Raw genomic sequence first — 21,301 nt, 5'->3', positions numbered from 1 at the left:
TATACCTTTGCTTGCATTATTTTTTATTTATTTATTTTTACAATACTTTAAAGATTTATTTTTTTTATTAAAGCTTTTTATTTTCAAAACATATGCATGGTTAATTTTTCAATACTGACCCTGGCAAAACTTTGTGTTCCAAACTTCCCCCCCTTCCCTAGCAAGTAATCCAACATATGTTAAACATATCTTTGCTTTCTTAAAAACACCCCTCTCCTCCTTTTTTAAAGGCAAAAAGTAAATTTCAGCTCAGATGAACAGAGCCAAGAAATATATTGTTCATCTTCCACTTTTGTCTCACTTGATAATAATCAGGGGGTTGAAGAAGCTGCCTGTTAATTCACCTTCCGAGGATTTGCTATGATGGGTGAGTTTTGCCATAGATCTTAAAGATCTTAAAGGTATTTTGCTCTACCAAGTCTAGTGTGTTTTTATGAACAATGATATAGAAACACACATACATGTACAAACATATACACTCTACACAAAAAACTACTTTCCCAATCATTCCCAAATCAGATTTCTTCTCCTTCTCCCTTCTGTAACTCTCCTGATACTCTCACTCAGTCTTTCCCCATTGGAGAACACTTTCAGAGTAGGGATTCTGTGTCTCTATTTCCAAAATTTAGCAAAAAGCCAAACAATGTTTAATCTATTCTAGCCTAAAGTAATCTAAAAACACCTGCCTGTTCTCTTTCAGACCTTCATCAAAGATTATTCTTATAAATTTTTTGTAGAAAGGGGACAGTACTGACCAGGCCTATGGGTTGGTTACAATAATTCAATAACTACCTCAACCCCAGAATATTGTACTGCCTCATAAATGAGATTTGTAATTACTGAAAAGTGGATATCATGACTCACTAGGGAAGAACCCCTTCTAGTACACAACAGCTCTGAAGATGGAGTCAGGTGTTTGAATCCTGTCTTTAGCAGGTTTGTGCTCTTCTGGCCTCCTCTGTAAGAGAAGAGAGGCTGGACTACAATTCTGAGGTTTATTCCAGCTCTAAAAGTCTGATTCTAAATGGTTCTAACAATCCTTTCTAAGATTGAGGTTTCTTGAACGCTGGCTCCAAGGACCATAATACTGGAACTAATCTGATTATTTTTCTTGCCTTCCTATATCCTAATGCTAAAAAATTCTCCCTATACTTTCTAGTTTCTCTGATTTGCCCCTTCTTTGCTACTCATTCTCTTGGCTTAAGTCCCAATCCTTTCACACCTAGAGTTATTCAACAGTTTCCTGGCTGGTTTCCCTGTTTCCAGTTTCTCCTCTATTACAGTTCAACCCACATAAGGTTGGCAGACCAAATCCCCACAGCATTTTGCCTGTTCCTCTCTCTTGCCCTCATCTTGCTCCCCTCTGTATTATAATTCTTTGTTGCTCTGTTTTCTTGTAATTAATATGTTCACTGAGAGCTGATCTGTCTCACCTATGTTAGTCACCTCATAGCATAGTTTTTGGGTAGGATGAACAAATATCATTTTAGAACTGTTGTATATGAATCTTGGTTTTGACACTGATGCGCTAATGAGGCCCTAATCTATCTGAAATAATCCAGGAGTACAACATGAAGTTTTTTCTGCTCATTCTAAAATAATCTTTGTGACCATCAAACCTGGCAGGCTCCAGAAATAAGTCTTCTAAGTTTGGGAACCTAATAAATCATCAGTTATTTTTCTACCACAGTAGTGGTTGAGTATTTGATGTAGTGGTGGGTAAGATTCTCCCTGGGCTCTCAATAAACATTTGCTAATTCATCAAATCTTTATCAATTTATTTAAGAGCAATAGGAGAGTGATCACATCTCAGCTCCTAATTTTAGGTTCTTAAACAACTCACCTCTACCCTAGCCACATAATTTCTTACAACTTATTATTTTGCTTCCCTTTGCTTAGAAGCCTTTTCTACCTGGAATGCTATCCTCTCCATTAATCAACTCCTTTCTAAACCCTTCGCAAAATTCACTTCTTCTTAGAACTAAGACTTCCTTGACTATGGTCCAATCAATCCTGATGCCAGTGTTTCAGGGTATTACCAGAGGATTGATGTATAATATGAACTATATTTTCTTGTGTTTTTCCCTTCCATTTAAACCTTCAACTTCACTGGAGCGAGGAATACTCACTGTGGAAAATTCCCCTGCTGAAGTTGACCAGCAACTCACCTATAAATTATAGTCATAGCAAGTCGTCTGGGTCATAGAGTGACTTGTCCATGTTGACAAATCCAGTATGTGTCAGAAGGGAAAGATTTGAACTCAAGTTCTCTATTATATTATATTGCCTCTCTTATAGTGCTTTGTAATCATTTATTTGATTCACATGGATATATCTGGTCTCATCAAAGAGACTTAAACATTTTACATGTTTTTTTTTTTTTTCCTATTCCTTCCAAAGCAATTCCTATTCCCATTCCTTAGTATTGCACACACACAATTAACAAATTAAAAATGAGGAAAACCAAGATACATAGCATATTTTCTTATTTTATGCTTCACTTTATATTAGTAATCAGAGTGTTGAACAAATTATCTGTTATTACCCTTTTCAAGGATTCACGTATGACTGTCACACGTGCACTGTGTAGTGGGAGAGGGCTGTGTTCTATTAAATGCTACTGAATATTTTTGTTCTAACTTTTCTGCTGAGCCACATTTTTTTTTTCAGTTGCTTATATCAAAAAAGAATTTCTCTATCTCGATCTCTAATGGGATTTGATTCCCCAGGTCACACACAAAGTCATCACATCATGTACCATGAGGTCTCATTTAAGGAGCTAATTTTGAATCTGCCTTTGCCCCACTAAGATGAGCAGAACCACCTTTCTAAAAAGCCCGCTTGCGTAACATCCCAGGCAAATAAGATAATATAGATGAGTTGTATATTTACACAAATGTGTGGTTCTCCTGCATAGATTAAATCACAGGCCTGGCCCAAAATATTTCCCTCATTAAAGAGGTAAGTATCTTTCCTAATATGTTATGGAAGGGGAACCAAAAAATATGTCATTTATTTAAGCCAAGAAATCATTTTGTGATAATTCTTCAAAACACAGCAGGAAAAATGCCCCAATATCTTAGTTTTAGTTCAATTAATGAAACCTGGTACTTACCTTCCTCTGTAGGGTTAAACCCACAGATGTCACAAATACAACGAACCCACTTATTCATCTCCTCCTCGCTGTCTGCTACCAAGTAGAAGATGCGATCGATTGTGTTGATATCAAAAATGTAGCTGTTTTCAAACTCCTTTTTGTTAAATGTCAATCCAGCATCTACTTGTTGACATAAGTTTAAGTCAATAATGCGGATGGGCTTTTTGGCGTGATCATTTTTGTAGTATTCCAATACGTCTGGATCTCCCGTTAAACGGCCACTTCGGAGTACAAACCACCTCCTCTTCCATGCCTGTGGAAGAAATTAAGAAAAAAAAAATCCATTTATTATGCAAAAATTAAGAATGATTTTTAAACTAAGACATGAAAAAATAAAATAAAAAATGATACATAGCAAAACAAATATAGTTATCCTTTTCCTATGGAATTATGAAAGACAGTTTCTTGAAAATAAAAACCAAAGTCTTTATATTTGAGATCTATCATTATGATGTGTCATATAGTAGAATGGGGCATACATAAAGTTCATCTGATCTGTCAGTATGTGTTATTCAGACAGGTTTTTTGTTGTTTTTTCAGTTTGTTTTCTTTTTTTCTTTTTTTAGGTTGTATCTGACAGTGACCCTATTTGAGGCTTTCTTGGCAGAAATACTGGACTGTTTCACCATTTACCTCTCTAGCTCACTTGACAGATGAGAAGACTTGTCCAATGTCATATAAAAGTGTCTGAAGCTGAATCTGAACTCAAGAAGAGGAGTTTTATTGATTCTGGGGTCAACGATCACTCTATTTTGTCATCCAGTTACTCCATGTTTTAAACAAATGTCACTAACTTAAGTATTCTCTGTAAGTTATGAGGTATGATGCTCTCTTGGTTCTGCTCATTTTACTGCAATTTGGTACAATTTGAGGAATCTCCTCAGGATTCTCTGAATTCCTCCTACTGTTTTGTTTTTGTTTTTTTAAACAGCACTTTTACACTATTTCATTGCATTCATATCCTATAATTTATTAAGCTATTTCCCAAACAAGGGAAAGCTTCTATTTGATTTCTCTTTTTCTTCTTGGCTACCAACACAAAAAGTGCTACTGGAGACACACCTAATCAGAAGCAATCACAACAAAGGACAGTAGCTATGCTAACTAAAAAGGATTTCTTTTTTTGACCTGAAATCAAATTAAATACATGGTAGTGGTAATCAAGAACATGGAGAAACTCCCTCTTCACTAAAGAAAATTATACCTTTTAGCTTCAACTTCTTTCTTTACCAAATCTTATCCCAAATGTCAATAATATTAGAGGGAAAAACATTTATACTTTCATCTTGTACTCCTTATAATCTCCCAGGGGAAATATTAATTAATAAATTATGAGATGATCTACAGGCTGAACAAGGCTGAAAGAGCAAAAGAAGGTGGCTGAGCAATTTGTAAACTAGATAATCACTCCTGAATTACTGAGAGTTGAAAAACTAAAGTAAAGACTTCTAAGTCAAACTTGAAGGTAGAATTTTAGAATTGGAAAGCATTCCAGAAAACACGCAAGCAGGATTGTAAAATATACATGTACACACACACACACATACACACCCACAGAGAGCAGATCGTAAAGGACCTCCCAAGTTCCTGCCAGGGCTAAAGCCAGGAACCTATGATTCCAACTAGTAAAGTTCAAACTCTTCTCTCATGGAAAGTCCTTTCTGGACTTACCTCCTGGGACAGCCTGCCACATCCAAATGGGAGGGCTTTACCCCCACCAAATACAATGAGGTCTACATCGTCTCTTTTGTTCTGTGCCTGGAAAATCCTTCCTCCATCTATCACTACCTCCTGAATTTTTTAAAGCCCATCACTAAGAACAATTCTTCCATGAAACCTTCCTGGATGCTCACGATGATAATGACCTTCCAGTCTCATATATAGCCCTTTCTAATAGATTTACCATGGACTGCAGTGTCAGTTACAATTATCCATATATATACTGTATCCTATAATTCCAAAACAACAGAAATACTGCATCTCCCTAAGGGACCAACAGTGCTGAGTACCAATAATGACCTACGAGGTGCCCGTTACCCAGAAGGGGGAGAAGTCCAAGAAATGGCGCCTTAGTTACTAATAGACCACATTTATAAAGCATTTATTATGTGCTGGCACTGTACTAAGCACGACACAATTATTATCTCCTTTGGTCCTCACAACAATCCTGGTGGGTAAACACTTATTTCTCCCATTTCACAAATTGCAGGGGTTAAGCGACTATAGGTTACACAGCTACAAAGTATCTGAGGCTGGATTGGAACTTCCTGACTGGATAATGCACCACTTGGCTGCCTGAGGAAGACAAATCTGATACATAAGAAACTGCTTAGAGGATATAGACTAAGACCAAAAATTCTTAGATATACACAGACATGTTAATCTTTTTACTGAAAAAGCTTTTCAAATTCAATCAAGATGTCCTCTAGAAAAACTAGAAACAGGAAGAAAAAACAAATGTAGTCTCAAAGATGGAGCTCTTCTCTACTCCTCATCAAATACATAATCAAATTGTTTAAAAGTATCTAGTCAACAGTCTTTGAGGGTGGACTTCCTAGAACCCCCAGGAACTTCCTAGAAAGTCAAGTTCTGGAGCTTTGTGACCAGCTATTTTGACTTCTTAAAGATCTTTTCCATTTACTTTTTTTTTTTTTTATGCTGAGAGAATTGGGTTGTTTATTGCTCAGGTCACACAGCCAGGAAGTGTTAAATGTCTGAGGGCAGATTTCAACTCAGGTTCTCCTGACTTCAGGACTGGTGCTCTATCCACTAAACCACCTAACTACCCTTTCCATTTACTTCTGAAAAGTTTTAGACAGTTGAGTTTCCCAGAAGTCTAATTTTGAGGGGGGAGATGGGGGTTGCTGCAAAAATTGTTTTTCAAATAAAAATAAATCAATATTCAATTTCTGCACATAATAGAACCTCCTCTCCCTCCATTCAGGCCCAAGGTCCTGGGTTGGAAGCTTAACCCAGCAATCATCACTCTGTGACCATGAACAAGTTAATTAACTATAAAATAGGGGGTGGGCGTGGTGGGGGGAGATAACTGAATTAGCTTCTTTGCAGAATTGGTGTGGAGAATGAACTTTGTAAAGCTTGAAGAGTTACAGAACTATGAGTAGGCTGTCTTTTTAAGAGGCTGCTGGACACTGGTGGTTTCTCAACAAATAAACTGCTCTCTTCTTTGTGGTCACTTCATTGTGTTAATTCCTGCTTTTACAATCCTGGCTCTGCCCCACTGAGGGAGCAATTTTACAACACACCAGAACTCAGCCATGAGCAAAATTAGGTGGATGAAGAAGCAGCTGATATGGCAGACTTAGAATGAGAAGAATTGGCTTTTAATCCCAACTTTGAAGTCTATTATCTGTATGTGACCTTGGCAAGTCATTTCAATTATTCATTCAAATAATAAACACTTATTAAGCTTCTACTTTGTACCAGACACCATACTGAGTACCGGGGATAGAAGCAAAAAAAGTCCCTCTCCTCAGAGAGCTTACACTCTAATATGGAAGACAACATGGAAACAAATCCAAGCAAAGCATATGTAGGGAATATATAAAATGGGGAAGTTGGACCGCATAGCCTCCGAGGCTCCTTCCAGCTCTCCATGTCCTGGATCCTTGGGGATCAAGCTGCTTTTAAGAGCCCAATGTTTACCATTAAGTCAAGGTCCAAATGCCCAAGCCTGAGAGCAGCCAATTCTGTGTTGTCATTTCAAATATTCAGTGGCTGTGCGGTCACAGGCATGCAGGCAGAAGGAATGGAGTCTGTCTTTGGGCTGCAGCAGCATGGCTTCCTGCCCCTTCCCTCTTCCAGTGTCCAACTTTAAAGGGCATTTATTTGAGAATTCGGTGAAATGGAGAAGGACAAAAGGAAAGGGAAAAAATAAAGGGATTGCACACACGTGCAAATGCACACGTGCACACACACACAAATATACACAGAGAGTGAAGGCAGTGATTTCATAGTCTGGTTCGGTGAGGGAACACCACATGCGAGATGAGCTTTCTACACAGGAAATTACAGTTCTAAAATATTGAATTTAGCCAACCAGCACCTGCTACTTTTTTGGGGGTGGGAAGGGGGGTACAGAACGCAAATGAGAATGTTTGTTTCAGTCACATAATGAGTCACTCTCATTGAATCTGGCACCACTGAAACTAGAAAACAAAAGCAATTACATAAACTACACACTTTAATAAGGCAGATACAAAGATTCTCTGGATCCCAGTACAAAGCACAATTTAGCAACCGAATAAAGCTGGATTCCAGACAAGAGAACTGACCTCAGCACCCTATCTAATCACAGTACAAAGGCGTCTCTATGTTTTCAAAGCACAAAATGGGCCCACATAAATCACTCTTTGTTATCTGAAAATATCTGGGATTCTTAAAGCGTGTTCTATTTTTAACCTTGTTGCACTTGTCGCCCCAATGAAAGCCATAGGTTAACCCACCAAGTCTATAGTAGCAGGGTAGAAAATGCCTTTTAAAACCAAAATCCCAGAATAAATTTGGGACAAAACTTTGCATGTAAAAGTCCATTCTAATTGTTCACTTTCATTGGGAAAAGAGACGTGCTTGGGACAAATGGGGACAAAAAGCTGATTTTTCATGTACTCAACTACATTTCTAGTACTTCTTCGCAGGTCAGAAAAAGTGACCTGTGTTGAAATTCCACCTAAAGACATTTACTAATATGTAAACTTGGAGAAGTCATAAAACTTCCCTAGATCTTAATTTCCCAATTATCCTTAGGGGACAGAATTAGATGTATTAGGTGGAAGTTGCAGGGTCAAATAGGCTCAGCATAAGGAAAGTGTACAGTATGAGGAAAAATTTTTTAACTTCTAGAGCTGCCCCCATGTAGGTAATGATTTCCCTGTCACAGGGTATCTCCAAGCAAAAGGCTGGATGACCACCTGTAAGGTACCAGTCTGGCCCCTGAGTTCCTTATTGAGGAGATTCTTTTTTTTAAGATCCTTGTTTCTGAATTTCCCTCAGACTTCCTTAGGATTTTGGCAAATTCCATCAGAGCTTGTACACAGGCCAGAAAGACTTGCTGGGTGGACCTCTTCAAAGAGCTTATCATTTATCTTACAGTGAGGATGCTCGGGGTATCCTAAACAATGGACAGAAAATGAGGCATGAACTCATAAGCTTTGTGGAGACAGCAGCTTGTTATAGAAACCACCATTCAACACAGCCTTCTATTTTGGATGTCCTTTGTGGAGTAACTGATGAAAATTCAGGAATCAGATGTTTTATTTCTTCTCTTTCCTTATGCCTTTAGCAAGCAGATGGCCAAAAGGAAAAGCAAATATTTTCTACAACAGAATTTTGCCTGGATCTCTCTTGCTTCATGTACTAGCCTTGGAAATGTCCTACTTCCTTCCCCCCAGGAGACTGTAAACAACTTCAGGGTAAGAATTGGTTTCTTCCCCCCACTCCCCCAATTTTATGTTCCCAGCAGTAAGTATAGCACATTGCACTATAGGTACTTGATAAATGTTTCAACTGAATTGGAGAGGTAGCTGACTAATAAATAGGATAAGACTATAGTCTAATACAATGTAAGCCTCTTGCAGGCAAGGACCATTTCTTCTTTTTTTTTTTTTTTTTTGGTCTTTATATCCTCAATCCCTCAAATAGAACCTAGCATATTTTGTTGTAGTTAAATTGTTTTCAGTCATGTCCAACTCTCTGTGACCCCATTTGGAGTTTTCTTGGCAGAAATACTTAAGTAGTTTGTCATTTCCTTCTCCAGCTCATTTTACAAATGAGGAAACTGAGGCAGACAGGGTAATACAGGTAGTAAGTGCCTGAGGCCAGATTTGACCTTAAGATGATAATTCTTTCTGACTTCAGACTACTCTATCCACTGGACTACCCAGCTTCTCCATCTGGCATATGATAGGTATTTAATAAGCGCTAGTTGAATTGAATTAAACTGACATTACAAAGGGGAGGCGTACAATTCTGTTTCTTCAAATACATACTTATAGAAAGATGGTGTCCTTTATGATTTGAAAAACATCCATTTTTTTTTTTTTGGTTATTCTGTCTCCCTCTGACCTGGTAGGAGTACTCTTTCCCTTCTTCCTCCTAACTTCACAAATCCTCTCGAATCCTAAGAGTTGAGTGAAAGTATTCCTCTGAACAGCTTTCAGGGAGCACAGTAGCTCAGGACACTGAATTCCCATTCATGGACTTAATGCCTATGTTATTCATTTGAAAATCCTGTATCATCTTAGAATGTCTCTTATTACTATATCTAATTATTGCTGATTTCTTCCCTTTTGCTATTAACTTTTTGTCTGTGTATATATTTTTCCTTTTCCTTTGCTTAACTTCTCTTCCCCTTACCCTCCATGTTATAGAATGAAAGGTCAGCCCTAGGTGATCATGCCGACATCCTCATATGACCAGAAAAAGCCAGGACAAGAAATGTGTAAATTGACACTGCCCTAGATTTGCTAAGAATGCACACTTAAACTCTGTAAGATGAAGGCATTGGATATCACACTCAAAATCCTTCCTCTTCCCCCCAAGAATTCTGGGGCAGTACAATGAAACGGCAAGCACATTGTGTTAGAAGTCTCAGGTCTGCACCTAACATGGTCTGTGGCTGTCGGTGAGACATCTCCCCTCTCTGAAGCTAAGTTTCTTCAATTGCAAAATAATTCAGAGAGATCACTATATTCCCCTCCCTTCATTTTGGCATTCACAATGCTATTTATTCCCCTTATCTGCCCATATTATGGGATTAGGGAGTATTTACAGTTGAAGAAAGTACAAAAATATAAATTTTGGGGGGGGCAGATCTTTAAATTTTTAAATAATGTTTTCTTAGACTACAGCTTGATTTCTTTTAGTCTCAAATCTAAATTTTTTATGGTCATTATTGAGAGAAAAATGGGTATCTTAACTTCACAGAAGGAACCTTAGAGATAACTGTAACTTTAGTAATAGGAAAGAATCACAGAGATCATGTCCCATTTGGTTTTATTAAGGAGGTAGCTGATAGAAAAGGTCAAATGTGAAAGATGATCGAATGTAGAAACAGTAAGATTTGTCGAGTGGCTGGAGGAGACTAAAATAATGGTGATGGCTTCGAAAGAAATAGTAAAATTTGTGAACGAAGTATTAATATTTGGGGAGCAAGAGGGGAAATAATGAGTTCTGTTTGGGATACCTTGTGACTGAATTCAAACATTCAGTTTGAAATGTCAAACAATCAAGGATGTAGGATTGAAGATCAGGGAGAGATAAGTCACATCTATATCTGTGGGAGGTCCTGGAATAGAGATGATCATTAAATCCATAGGAGCTGATGAGGTTACAGAAAGAGGGGGGTAGGCAGAGAGAGAATAGACTGGAGGTCTAGGAAGGAACCTTGAGAAAACACCCACAATTAGTGGACAGAATTGGAAGATGAACCAACAAAAGGGATGGGAAAGAATCAGTCAGGTAGACAAGAGGAGACCAGAGGAGAGTCTCTAGAATGAAGGAGGTTAATGGTATGAAATATAGCAGATGGGTAAAGAGGGAAGAGAACTGAGAAAGGACCAGTGGATTTGGCAATTAGGGGATCACTGGTAACTTAGAATAGTTTCAGTTGAATGATGATATCAGAAGTTGGACTATAGGGTTTAGGAGGGAATGAGAAATGCAGTAGCTGTTAATATAGAAAGGATTTTATGGGCATCTAATAATAGAAAAAATTAAGAGAGGTTCAGGATAACAGTTTGAGGAGATGTTATGACTTAGTGATGGTTCTTTAAAGAGAGGGAAACTCTGAATATAACTAAAGGAAGTAGGAACGGAGAAAAAAATAAGGAGAAATTGAAGATTTAGGATGGGAGGAATGACTGAGGTTAAAATTTGCAGGAGAATCAGGAGCACAGAGTAGTTGATCTTAGCAAGAAGAGGAAGAAAGGGGGAAGATGATCCGGCTTTTGGGAAATGAAGAAAAGGGCAGGAGAGGGAGCCCAGAATTTCAAAATTGAATGGCTTTTTATAAAGTAATAGGCTACGAAAAAACAATTATTAGAAAGTAATAGAAATAGTATGGAACAAAGTAATTATTATAAAGCAATAGGTTCTAAAACAGCAAGCTACTTAAGTGCCGAACATTAAATAACATGTCCTACTACCATTCTATTTGAACTCCATTGAAGAAACGGCAATCTACCTTTGCACAAAACATTAAATAAGACATCCGATTACCATTTCTATTTGAATATCATTGAAAAAACAGCAATCTATATATGTGTAGAACACTAAATAGCATGTCCTATATTGCCATTTCTATGTGAACTTCATTGAACTCCCAAAAAATCTGAACTCCATTGTTTTAAAAAAAATAATGAAAATGAAGCATTATAGATTGCCGAGTTTGAAATCAGAATAACATGGGCTTCCAATCTAATCTCTGGTATTAGCTGTGTGATACTGGGCAAGTAAATCATTTAACCTTTGTGTGCTACAAGCAACTCCAGAGGACTTCTCTACTAAGGCAAAGGCAAGGTGCTATCTAAGTTAGCATGGTGCTTCTTACACAGGGAGTTCTCTATGTAGTCACATATTCATAACAACAACTCACCTTAAATAACACTAGGATAAAGTTACAAAACATTTTCTTCACAAATGCCCAATACCAGAGGAAATAACCTCTACCAGATATGACACTAAATTTTGTTCTTACTTTCTTTAATGAAATTATTAGAGTTAGAATAGAGATGAATATCCTAGAGATAAAGAATACTTGTTTCTATTATAAATGTGGCAATTGATTTTTCCTTAAGCCAAGTAAACTTTTTAGAAATAGATAATTCTTTAAAATATAATCAGAGCTTAATAATATTGTGAATACAAATTAATTATTTTTTCCAATGAAAACATCCAAAAAAATCTCACAGCAATTTGCAAAATTATGTGTTAATAGAAGATATTACTTTTTAGATTTCAGTTCTCAAGTTGCAAAAGCTCAGAAAACTGTTTCACACATAGTAAGAAACTATGGCTGATAGGAACTCTTAGGATATTATTTCACTCAGACATAATCAACTTTAAGGATCAAACTAACTAAATACAGTGTCCATTGGAGAGTTCAAAATTATCTAGTATCTTAGAGTATGTAAAAAGACAAACTAGATTATTCAGTTAGAATAAGCCTAAATGTTAATGTTTGTATTTCAATAGTTAACTGTTACCATTCTGGATTAACCAACAGAGATGGATGGAAAACAAAAAAAAATCAGGGGGACCACAGAAAATTTTTCCTTGATGAAAGCTACTGAGACAGAACCAAAGTTTAATTTGGACTTGATAAGCCTGAAGCATTTCCTGTATTCTGGAGAGCTATTCCTTCAGCCACACTGGACTGGTACTATTGTAATTTGACTAAATGCTATTTTATTCAGAAGAAATTAGAAACAACAGTATAGGGAAATGATGATGAGGTTTTCAAAATGCTTGATTAAACAATAAGCTTAATGATTCCTTTGTTGTAATGCTTGTGGGGCTTTTGCAGAAAGAATTAGAAATTTCATTGGTGGGAGGAATCCCAAGCATGAAAGTTCCCTCCACCAATGTTGACTGGACAACTCATCAGTGATTTGCAATCTTAGAAAACTACTTGGAAACACTCAAGATTCCAGGTGACATGGCCAGTAAGTATCCTAGAGATAAGACAGGTATTGAATCTAGGTCTTCATCCAAAGATCTAAAAATCCAAGTTTTAGCTGATTTACAAAGTCCATTAGCTAATGGGAGGGTTGATAGCTTTAGATAGAAAAGATATGTGAGGGGAGGGGAGGAGAGGCAATAAAGTCTAGCTGAGGTCAAACTGGTCCCTCATCTCTTGTTCAAATGACCCCATCATACCTTTGTTTGAAAAATCAAAGAAATAGAAAAGGGAAGGAAAAGAATATCTTTAAAAGCTTTAAGTATATACTGATAAATTATTCTATTAATGCCCTGATAGCTAAGGAATTAACTATACCTTTTGTCTGAAATATAAAAATATAGGACTTTTTACAGGAGAGGTTGCAACAAGATAGTAATGCCTTTTGTTTTAAGAGTCTTGGGGGGAGAAAAGACAACAAAACAAGGAAAACAAAAAATCTCTTAAACAGAGAGATAGAGAGTTGTCCTTGGGTTCTTCTTTTACAATTCAATAATCATAATAATATATTTCTTTCAAAACCACTTCAGTGAACAAAATAACTCATATTTTGGATTGAAGATCACTCTGCCCTCGGGTAACTTACAGTCTCTTGGATCCACAAGCTGTATTCCTCTACAATTCTATTTATTTCTCTATAATACTATTTTTCCATAATCTTTCCATAATTTTACCAGTAGGAGGGAATAGACAAAAAAAAAAAAAATAGCTGTAGACTCCAAAGTAAGGAAAAACAACAAAAGTATTTGCTTTAACCTCCTTGACTTGTTTTCCAGGAAGCCCCATCTTTTCTCACTAAGCAAAACAAGGAAAGAACAAGCTCAGTGGAAGTTTCCATTCCTCTAGCTCTATCATCATGGGCATCTGTTCCAAACACACACAAGTCTAAAATTTCCTGTTTTTCAACTATTGTCACCATTTTCTAGTCTTGCACTCTAGGTTCTAACTTTAGCTTGGTTATATAAACAAAAGAAAATACTGAGAATAATGCAGAACAATGCTCAGATACGAGGTTACCCCAATCTTCCCCCCCAAAAAACCCACTTGGTATTTCACAGGCCCCAATAAATGTAGTTTCGCACATGCTGTTTGAAATAAAACAAATTAGCCAGCACGGAGGAAAAAAAAATCTTTACACTTTCATGGAAAAAGTCAAACCTAATTCATAAGTCTCATAGTAGTTTGGAGGAAGTGGGTTTAAAATTACCAACGGATGATGTTGGCAACTCATTCTTTGAAAACATTGCTAATTGCGAGTCCTGGAATCAGCACCACATTAAAAAAGAACAAACTCTGTCATAATTAGTACTCTAAGTCTACAGGAACTCTGCTTTGACACGATTTTGCTGGAGTTTTTAACTGGAATTTGGGGCTTAATTGATTAACTCTTTCATTCAACAATCACTTATTAAGCGTTCTATGAGCAAGGCACTTTTCAAACAGGGGAACGAACAGTCTCTGCTTTGGACTTTAAATTCCCTGTCTCAGGATCCTTCAGGGTTTCCCTATTGTATGCAGGGTAATATGCAACTTCTCCAAGAAGTATTTAAAGACCTTCTCAGCCAGGCTCCAACCTATCTTTCCAAACTTCTTTCGCAACTCTGGTTCGAGCCAAACTGGTCTAACTTGTTCCCAGAAAGGAACAGTTCATCTCCTGTATCTTGGCTTTTTTCATAAGCTGTCCCCCACATAAGGAATGTCAATCATCACTTCCACCCTTTCAAACCAAAGCTTTTTTTCTAATTACCCCCTTCCATTTTTCCCCCCCACCACTCCTTCCCATGATGGTGCCATAGTGCACACAGAGAGCCAGACCTGGGGGCAGGAAGACTCGTCTCCCTGAGTTCAAATCTGGCCTCAGACACTTACTGGCTGTGTAACTCTGGCCAAGTCACTTCATCTACTTTGCCTCAGTTTCCCCATCTGTCAAATGAGCCGAAGAAGCAAGGTCAAACCCTCCAGTATCTTTGCCAATGAGGTCACAAAGAGTCAGACATAACTGAAAAAATGACTGAACAACAACAACCCTCTCATTAGGTTGCATATACTTGGACTGGGGGAGAGAGAAAATGAAGAAGGTTCAAGGATGATCTGCAAGCTGTATAACCAGTTTCTGAAGTGGTTATTAAGAGTCTAAATAGTTACCTACCACTGGATCCACATAATGGGTCTTATTCTACACAATGTCTTTAAGAGATTTAACTAAGAGCAGTCAGTCAACCAACAAGCATTTATTAAGTGCTTACTATGTACCAAGCACTCAATATAGAGACAGCCCAAAGGGGCAGCTAGCTGGCATGGTGGACAGAGCATCAGTCCTGGAGTCAGGAGTTCAAATCTGGCCACAGACGATTACTAGGTGTGTGACTCCGGGTGAGCCACGTTACTCCTACTGCTTCTTAAAAGAAAATAAGAGACCAAAATAGTGTCTGCCTTTAAGGATCACCTTTGCTTACTGGGGAGACAAGAAGCAAAGAGTCATGTATGTACAAGGTACTTGAGCTGAGACAACAAAGTACCCAAGGGGGCAGAAGGTAGCAGGAGATCCTTCCAGGTAGGGGAGAAAGGCATCAAAGGCAACTGTTAAATAACTTGAGAAGGGAATAATGTAGCCATTCTCTCTCATGTTCTTTCAGAACAAAGGGAAAATTCTTTAGACTGCACAAAATCCATACTCCTTAGGACTAGACTGACTTGGACAGCTTTTAAGATCCCTTCCAAATCTACATAAAATTCTACATGTCAGTGATTCTAGGTTGGACATCATTAATCTCTGTTCTTCATCAACTCACAACGCATGTATTTTCATAGGCTCAGGAAACCTGTAACATCTGTCTCACTCATCTAAAAATTAATGAGTCAGGAATCAGATGAAATGCTAGGAGTTCTGGTCCATGAAAGCTGGAGTTAACGGGTGATCTTGCCAAGGAGCAAAGGCAAGGAAAAGTGAGTCAGAGGGTTATCACACACAGGGAAAAAGGCAAAATGACTCGACTGGGGAGAGTGCAGGAAACTTAAACTCAGAGGATCTGGGCTGAATCCTAACTGGACTTAGTGAACGAATCTGGATTAGATCAAATTAGATCTATAAAAAGAGGCAAGACCTTCCTGCTCCTAATCCAGGATCATGACCTCTAACAGAGCCAGCTTTCAATCTCTGTTTTAAATAGTATGTGAAAAAAACTTTCCTCCCTTATTTTGTCCTGCAAACACATTTATAAGAAATAAAACCAGGTATAAAAATTGCATTTCACTCCCAGTGTCATTGTGGGGCACCTAGCTGGTATGGTGGAGAGGGGTTTGGGTCTACAGAGCCCAAGTTCACATTTCAAAGTTCAAAGTTCAAGTTGTACAGCCCCGAGTTCAAATCCAACCTCAGACAATTTACCTATATACTCCTGAATAAATCACTTGACTTGTTTGCTTCAATTAGCATATTTATAAAAATCTACTAATCTCATAGGGATCAAATAAGATAATAATAATAACTATAAAGTGCTTATTATAGTATCTGGCACATATAGTAGGTACTATATAAATGTTAGCCATTTTTAGTGTCATATTTGTAAAATGCTTGTATATCTTAAAGCACTGTATAAATGCTAGATATTATAAAAGTTGATTTAAAACAGAATTGACTTTTAAAAGTTCAAATACAGTCTATCAATCAATTTGCACATGATTGTAAAAAATAAAAACACGTCTTCCATGAAGTTATCAAAATTTTATATCAACATTTCTAAATTCCACACATTTAAATTATTCTATACCAGGTTTTCTGAGTGGAAAACCATCACACTCTGGTGTTTTACAAAGGTAATAAATTACTTCCCTTCCTCCCCAACACACATACATTCACATTGACTTATTAAATTTCAAAACAAATCACTCATGGTTTAATATGAATGGAAACACAAAAATATTCAACACCAAAACAAGTGGAAAGAGAGTAAAAAGACACTGAACAAAAGAACATCATTTTTAAGATTCCAAATTTAAATTTATTTGGGATTAGTCAAAACAATGGTTCATGTAATTTTTCTGAAAGTAAACACTTTATCCTTCTAACACTACAAGGACAAAGACTACAAAGTAAAACAAACAAACAGACAGACAAAAAACCCTCTCCTCAACTCTCCTCAAGGCAGCCTTCCAAAATGACAGAAATCATTCATTCTGGATGCATTCAATTTAAAGCAAGCTAAATTTTTAAAAAAAGAAAAAAGGAATCTCATCCAAACCGAATCCTCAATTCTGGGCAAGGCAAACAAACATGCACTCACTCTAAATCATGAAATGAATAGCCTTTTACACATAAAATAAAGCCTCATATATAACTCCTGAGTTAAAATACTGACAGTTTTCAGAAAGTAAGCAACCTCTCCCCTCCCCCACTAGTGGGGTAGGATTAGGAAATCAGTTTCTCTTAAACTTTCTTTTTCAGAAAAAAAATAAATAAATAAATAAATAAAACTTTCTTCCTTATACAACATGCACAGAACAGCTCCAGCATCGAAGAAAAATTGAGGACCATTTACCTTTCTTTGTTATCAACAAATCCAAGTGCAATCCTGCCCATGTCTATGGATATGTCTTGTATGAAAATAATCCAGTCTTTCTTTTTCCTGTTCGCTTTCTATCCCACTTTACACCACCCAATCCTAACCTTTGACCAACAGGAAGTAGACACAATGGACTGAAAATAACATCAATTATAAGAGTAAAGTGTGATTTAATATGAGTAGTAAGTGTAAAGGGAGAGTGCAGGGAGAAGAGAAGATAGTTTCTTGCTTCTGAGAAAAGAAATGGGTGCAGAACGGAGATCTGGGGACTCCCATCCACGATTAAAGGGTGAAGATAAAGAACTGATAAGGTGAATGACTGATCTAGTCAAAACCTCTTTCTTTAAACAGATGAGAAAAACACAACTCAGAGAAATGAATTGACCAAGATGGAGTGAGGGATGAAACTAGGATTCAAATCCTTGTCTCCTGAGCCCAGATTTATATATGCTAAGGTATCAAAGGGTTGCATTAGTTTGTTGGTGAAATTACAAACTCCTCATGAATTACTTTATAACTTGGATGAATCTGGAATTTCAGTGATAGTACTCCCTGCCCCAATCCAGAAAATTCCTCCATGTCCCTTATTGCCACTTCCACAGGTCCTGGGGTTGGGAGTGGGAGTGGGAACGGGGACTTGCCATTAAAATTACTATTAGAACATTATTCGTGGAGTTGTGAACTGACTTAACCATTCTGGAAAGCAATTTGGAATCCAGCAGGATTATTAATAGGTCTATATCCCAAGGAGATTTTGGGAAGGAAAAGGATTTATATGTGCAAAAATGTTTGTAGCAGTCCTTTTTTTTTTGGCTAGAAACTGGAAATTGAGTGGATGCCCATCAGTTGGGGAATGGCTGAATAATTATGGTGTATGAACATTATGGAATATTATTGTTCTGTAAGAAATGATGAGGCGGCTGACTTCAGAAAAGCCTGGAAAGACTTACATGAACTGGTGCTGAGTGAAATGAATAGAACCGAGAAAACATTGTACTGGCAACAAGATTATATAATAATCTTGGCTCTTCTCAACAATGAGGTGATTAAAGACAATTCCAATAGACTTGGGATGGAAAGAGCCATCTGCATCCAGAGACAGACCTATAGACACTGAATGTGGATCATAGTATAGTATTTTTCACCTTTTGTTGTTGTTTGTGTGTTTTTTTTTCTTTCTCATTTTCCCCCTTTGATCTGATTTTTCATAAGCTGCATGATAAAAATGGATATATGTTTAGAAGAACTGCAAATGTTTAATCTTTATTGGATTATTTGCTGTCTATGGGAAATGGGAGGAAAATTTGGAACACAAGATTTGTAAGGGTGGATGTTGAAAACTCTTTGCATGTATTTTGAAAAATAAAAAAATTATGATTATTTAAAAATAAATAAATAAAATTTGTGTTAAAATGAAGCTATGCCATTTAAATTTAAGATAGGAAATGTAATGAATTTTTAAAAATAAATTTTGATTGAACATTTTTGGTGTTAACATTGCCCAAATCTCCTCACTCCTTCTATGCTGTATTTCTCCCCTCCCTCCTCAGATCGATCCATCCCTTAAAACAAAGATTTTTTTGCTGTTTTGCTGATTTTTTTCCCTCCTTTTTCTAAAAAAGAAAAAATCAGCAAAACTGATCAATATAAAATTTATCAATACATTCCATATTCCCCACAATCTTCTTCCCCTTCCTCTGCAAAGAAGTAGGGAGTTGGAGGAGGAGGCATTTTCTAATATATCTTCATCAGGCTCAAGATTATTCCACGGAATTCTACAATATTCCATTGTTTTCAGTTTTCATAGATGATTTTAAAGTGTTCCTTCATTAAAGCCTTATTCTGATTCCCCCTTCTGTAGGCTGGCTTCTTAAAGGCTTTGCACCAAAGTACAAGGACAGAAAGGTCCTACCAAATTGATTTTGTAAGTCTTAATCATAAGGCTGGCAATGGCTTAGCTAAGCTAAATCTACAGAGGTTCATCTTCTTAAGGAGACACCTGAGTGCTGCAGTGGAAAGAGAACATCTGACTTTGATATAGTAAGGCCTCAGTTCAAATTTGTGACTGGGAAAGACCAATCAATCTCTCTGCATTTTAGTTTCCCCATCTATAAACAAGATAATGCTATTACCTACTTCCCAGGATTGTTGTGACATTAAAATGAGATACTATTTGTAAAATATTATATAAATAATTATATAATAAGTAAAGCCACAGGGTAATTATTTTATTCTATCATAACTTATAAAAGATATATTTTAATCTATATTTTAGAAGAAATAAAAATCATGTTTTAAAGCAAAGTATACATTTTAAAAATCTCAAACTCTCAAGCATTGCCCAGACTGCTGCTGAAATTGGAAGGGTTCAAGTTGAGTGCTAGAAGTCAGTATAACTTTAGGAAAGTCATTTGGGACCCCCTCAGGTCTGAAGTGACCTCAGATGTTAAATGAAGATGCCTAAAACACTAAGGTTTCCTCCAGCTCTACTATTCTGGGATTCATTTAGCCAAGGAACTGTCATAGAATCATCTTTAGTTTGAAATCTCAGATGCTAAGTCCAGTCTCTCTTATTATAGATAAGAAAACCAAAGTCCAGGGAATTTAAATTGTTTGCCCAAAGATACCCAGCTGGCAAGTGGCAGGCTGGGATTTGAACCCAGGTTCCCTGCCTCCCACTCCGGCGTTCCTTCCTGCCAGCTGTGGTCAGAGGCTGACAGCAGACAGCATCTGACTCGCCAGCCTGAGAGTTCAGTAAAGTCTGCAAATACTAAAAATAACCATACAAACATGTTTATGGCATTTTAAAAAACAGAATCCACAGTGTCTTCTAAATATAACCCTTGTATACAGTTCAGGGACCGACCTGGGGTTTTCAGGGACGTCAGCAGGAACCACTACTCCCACACTTTACCACAGATGGATTTTCATGTCAAATAGCAGCACAGTATTTTAAACTTATAATTGCTGATATTTAGCCAAAGGGAAGTGGGATAGGGGGCTTGTGGGGCAGGCGATGAGAAGGGGGAGGTTTCTCTTTATCCCCCTTAATTTGGGAGCCTCCAGAAAACACAAAGCCCACCAGTCCCTTGTGGCAGACTCTAACAGATGACACCAGAAAATAACGGAAGGGGGATATCCTGCCTGAAAGTTTCCATTCAGCGGATACACTCCAGAGGGTCCCCTTCCTTGTACACAGAGCGAGCAGACGATGCTTCTGCAATAGATAAACATAAGAAAGGAAGCCAATGTATCCATGTGTTTCTGAGCACAATATTTTCTTTTCCAAAAGGTGGCCTACATATTTAATAATTTTAATTGTGAACGTCTAAGTGTTATCATTTATATTTGGGATCTAACTTTAAAAATAGTTATTATTATTACAGAATATTATACTATAGTGTATATATAGTATAGTATATTATTATGGAATCACTATTGTGGTGAGAAAACTCATACTAACTTCGAGAAGTTTACAAGAGATCCTGGTTATCTGGCATATGCATCGTATGTGTTCCTGTTAAAACAATCTCTAGCACAGTCTAGTCTAGGTTGATTCAAAAAGTCATTTAAGACCCTGAGCCATCGGCAGTTAGACTGACTTTTGTTTTGTCACTGGATTTCCATGACTCTGGAGGAAAGAGTGGGACTGATGACTCTGTGCAACTCTGCCTCACTTAAAATCCAATTCCTGGGCGTTATTTTCTGGTGTCATCTGTGTTAGAGTCTGCCACAAGGAGCTGGTGGGCTTTATGTTTTCTGGAGGCTCTCAAATTAGGGGGGATAAAAGAGAAACCTCCCCCCTTTTATCCCCTGCCCCACAAGCCCCCCATCCCACTTCCCTTCGGTTAAATATCAGCAATTCATGGTCAAAATCCAAGTCAG

At 37.3% G+C, this 21,301-nt stretch overlaps 1 protein-coding gene across 4 annotated transcripts in view; it reads right to left on the bottom strand.

Moving 5' to 3' along the window:
- Positions 1 to 21,301, bottom strand: part of GAB1 (GRB2 associated binding protein 1) — a 157,742-nt gene that overhangs the window by 51,833 nt on the left and 84,608 nt on the right. For all 4 annotated transcript variants that reach the window (XM_051966155.1, XM_051966157.1, XM_051966156.1 and 1 more), the window contains exon 2: positions 3,116 to 3,410. In XM_051966155.1, coding sequence (XP_051822115.1) covers positions 3,116 to 3,410 — 295 coding nt within the window. The remainder of the gene's footprint in view (positions 1 to 3,115; positions 3,411 to 21,301) is intronic.

This window comes from Antechinus flavipes, chromosome 6, assembly GCF_016432865.1.
Source record: "Antechinus flavipes isolate AdamAnt ecotype Samford, QLD, Australia chromosome 6, AdamAnt_v2, whole genome shotgun sequence".
Lineage (NCBI taxonomy): Eukaryota > Metazoa > Chordata > Mammalia > Dasyuromorphia > Dasyuridae > Antechinus > Antechinus flavipes.
The sequence above is the reverse complement of the archived record's forward strand: the minus strand, read 5'-3'. Positions and strand labels throughout refer to the sequence as shown.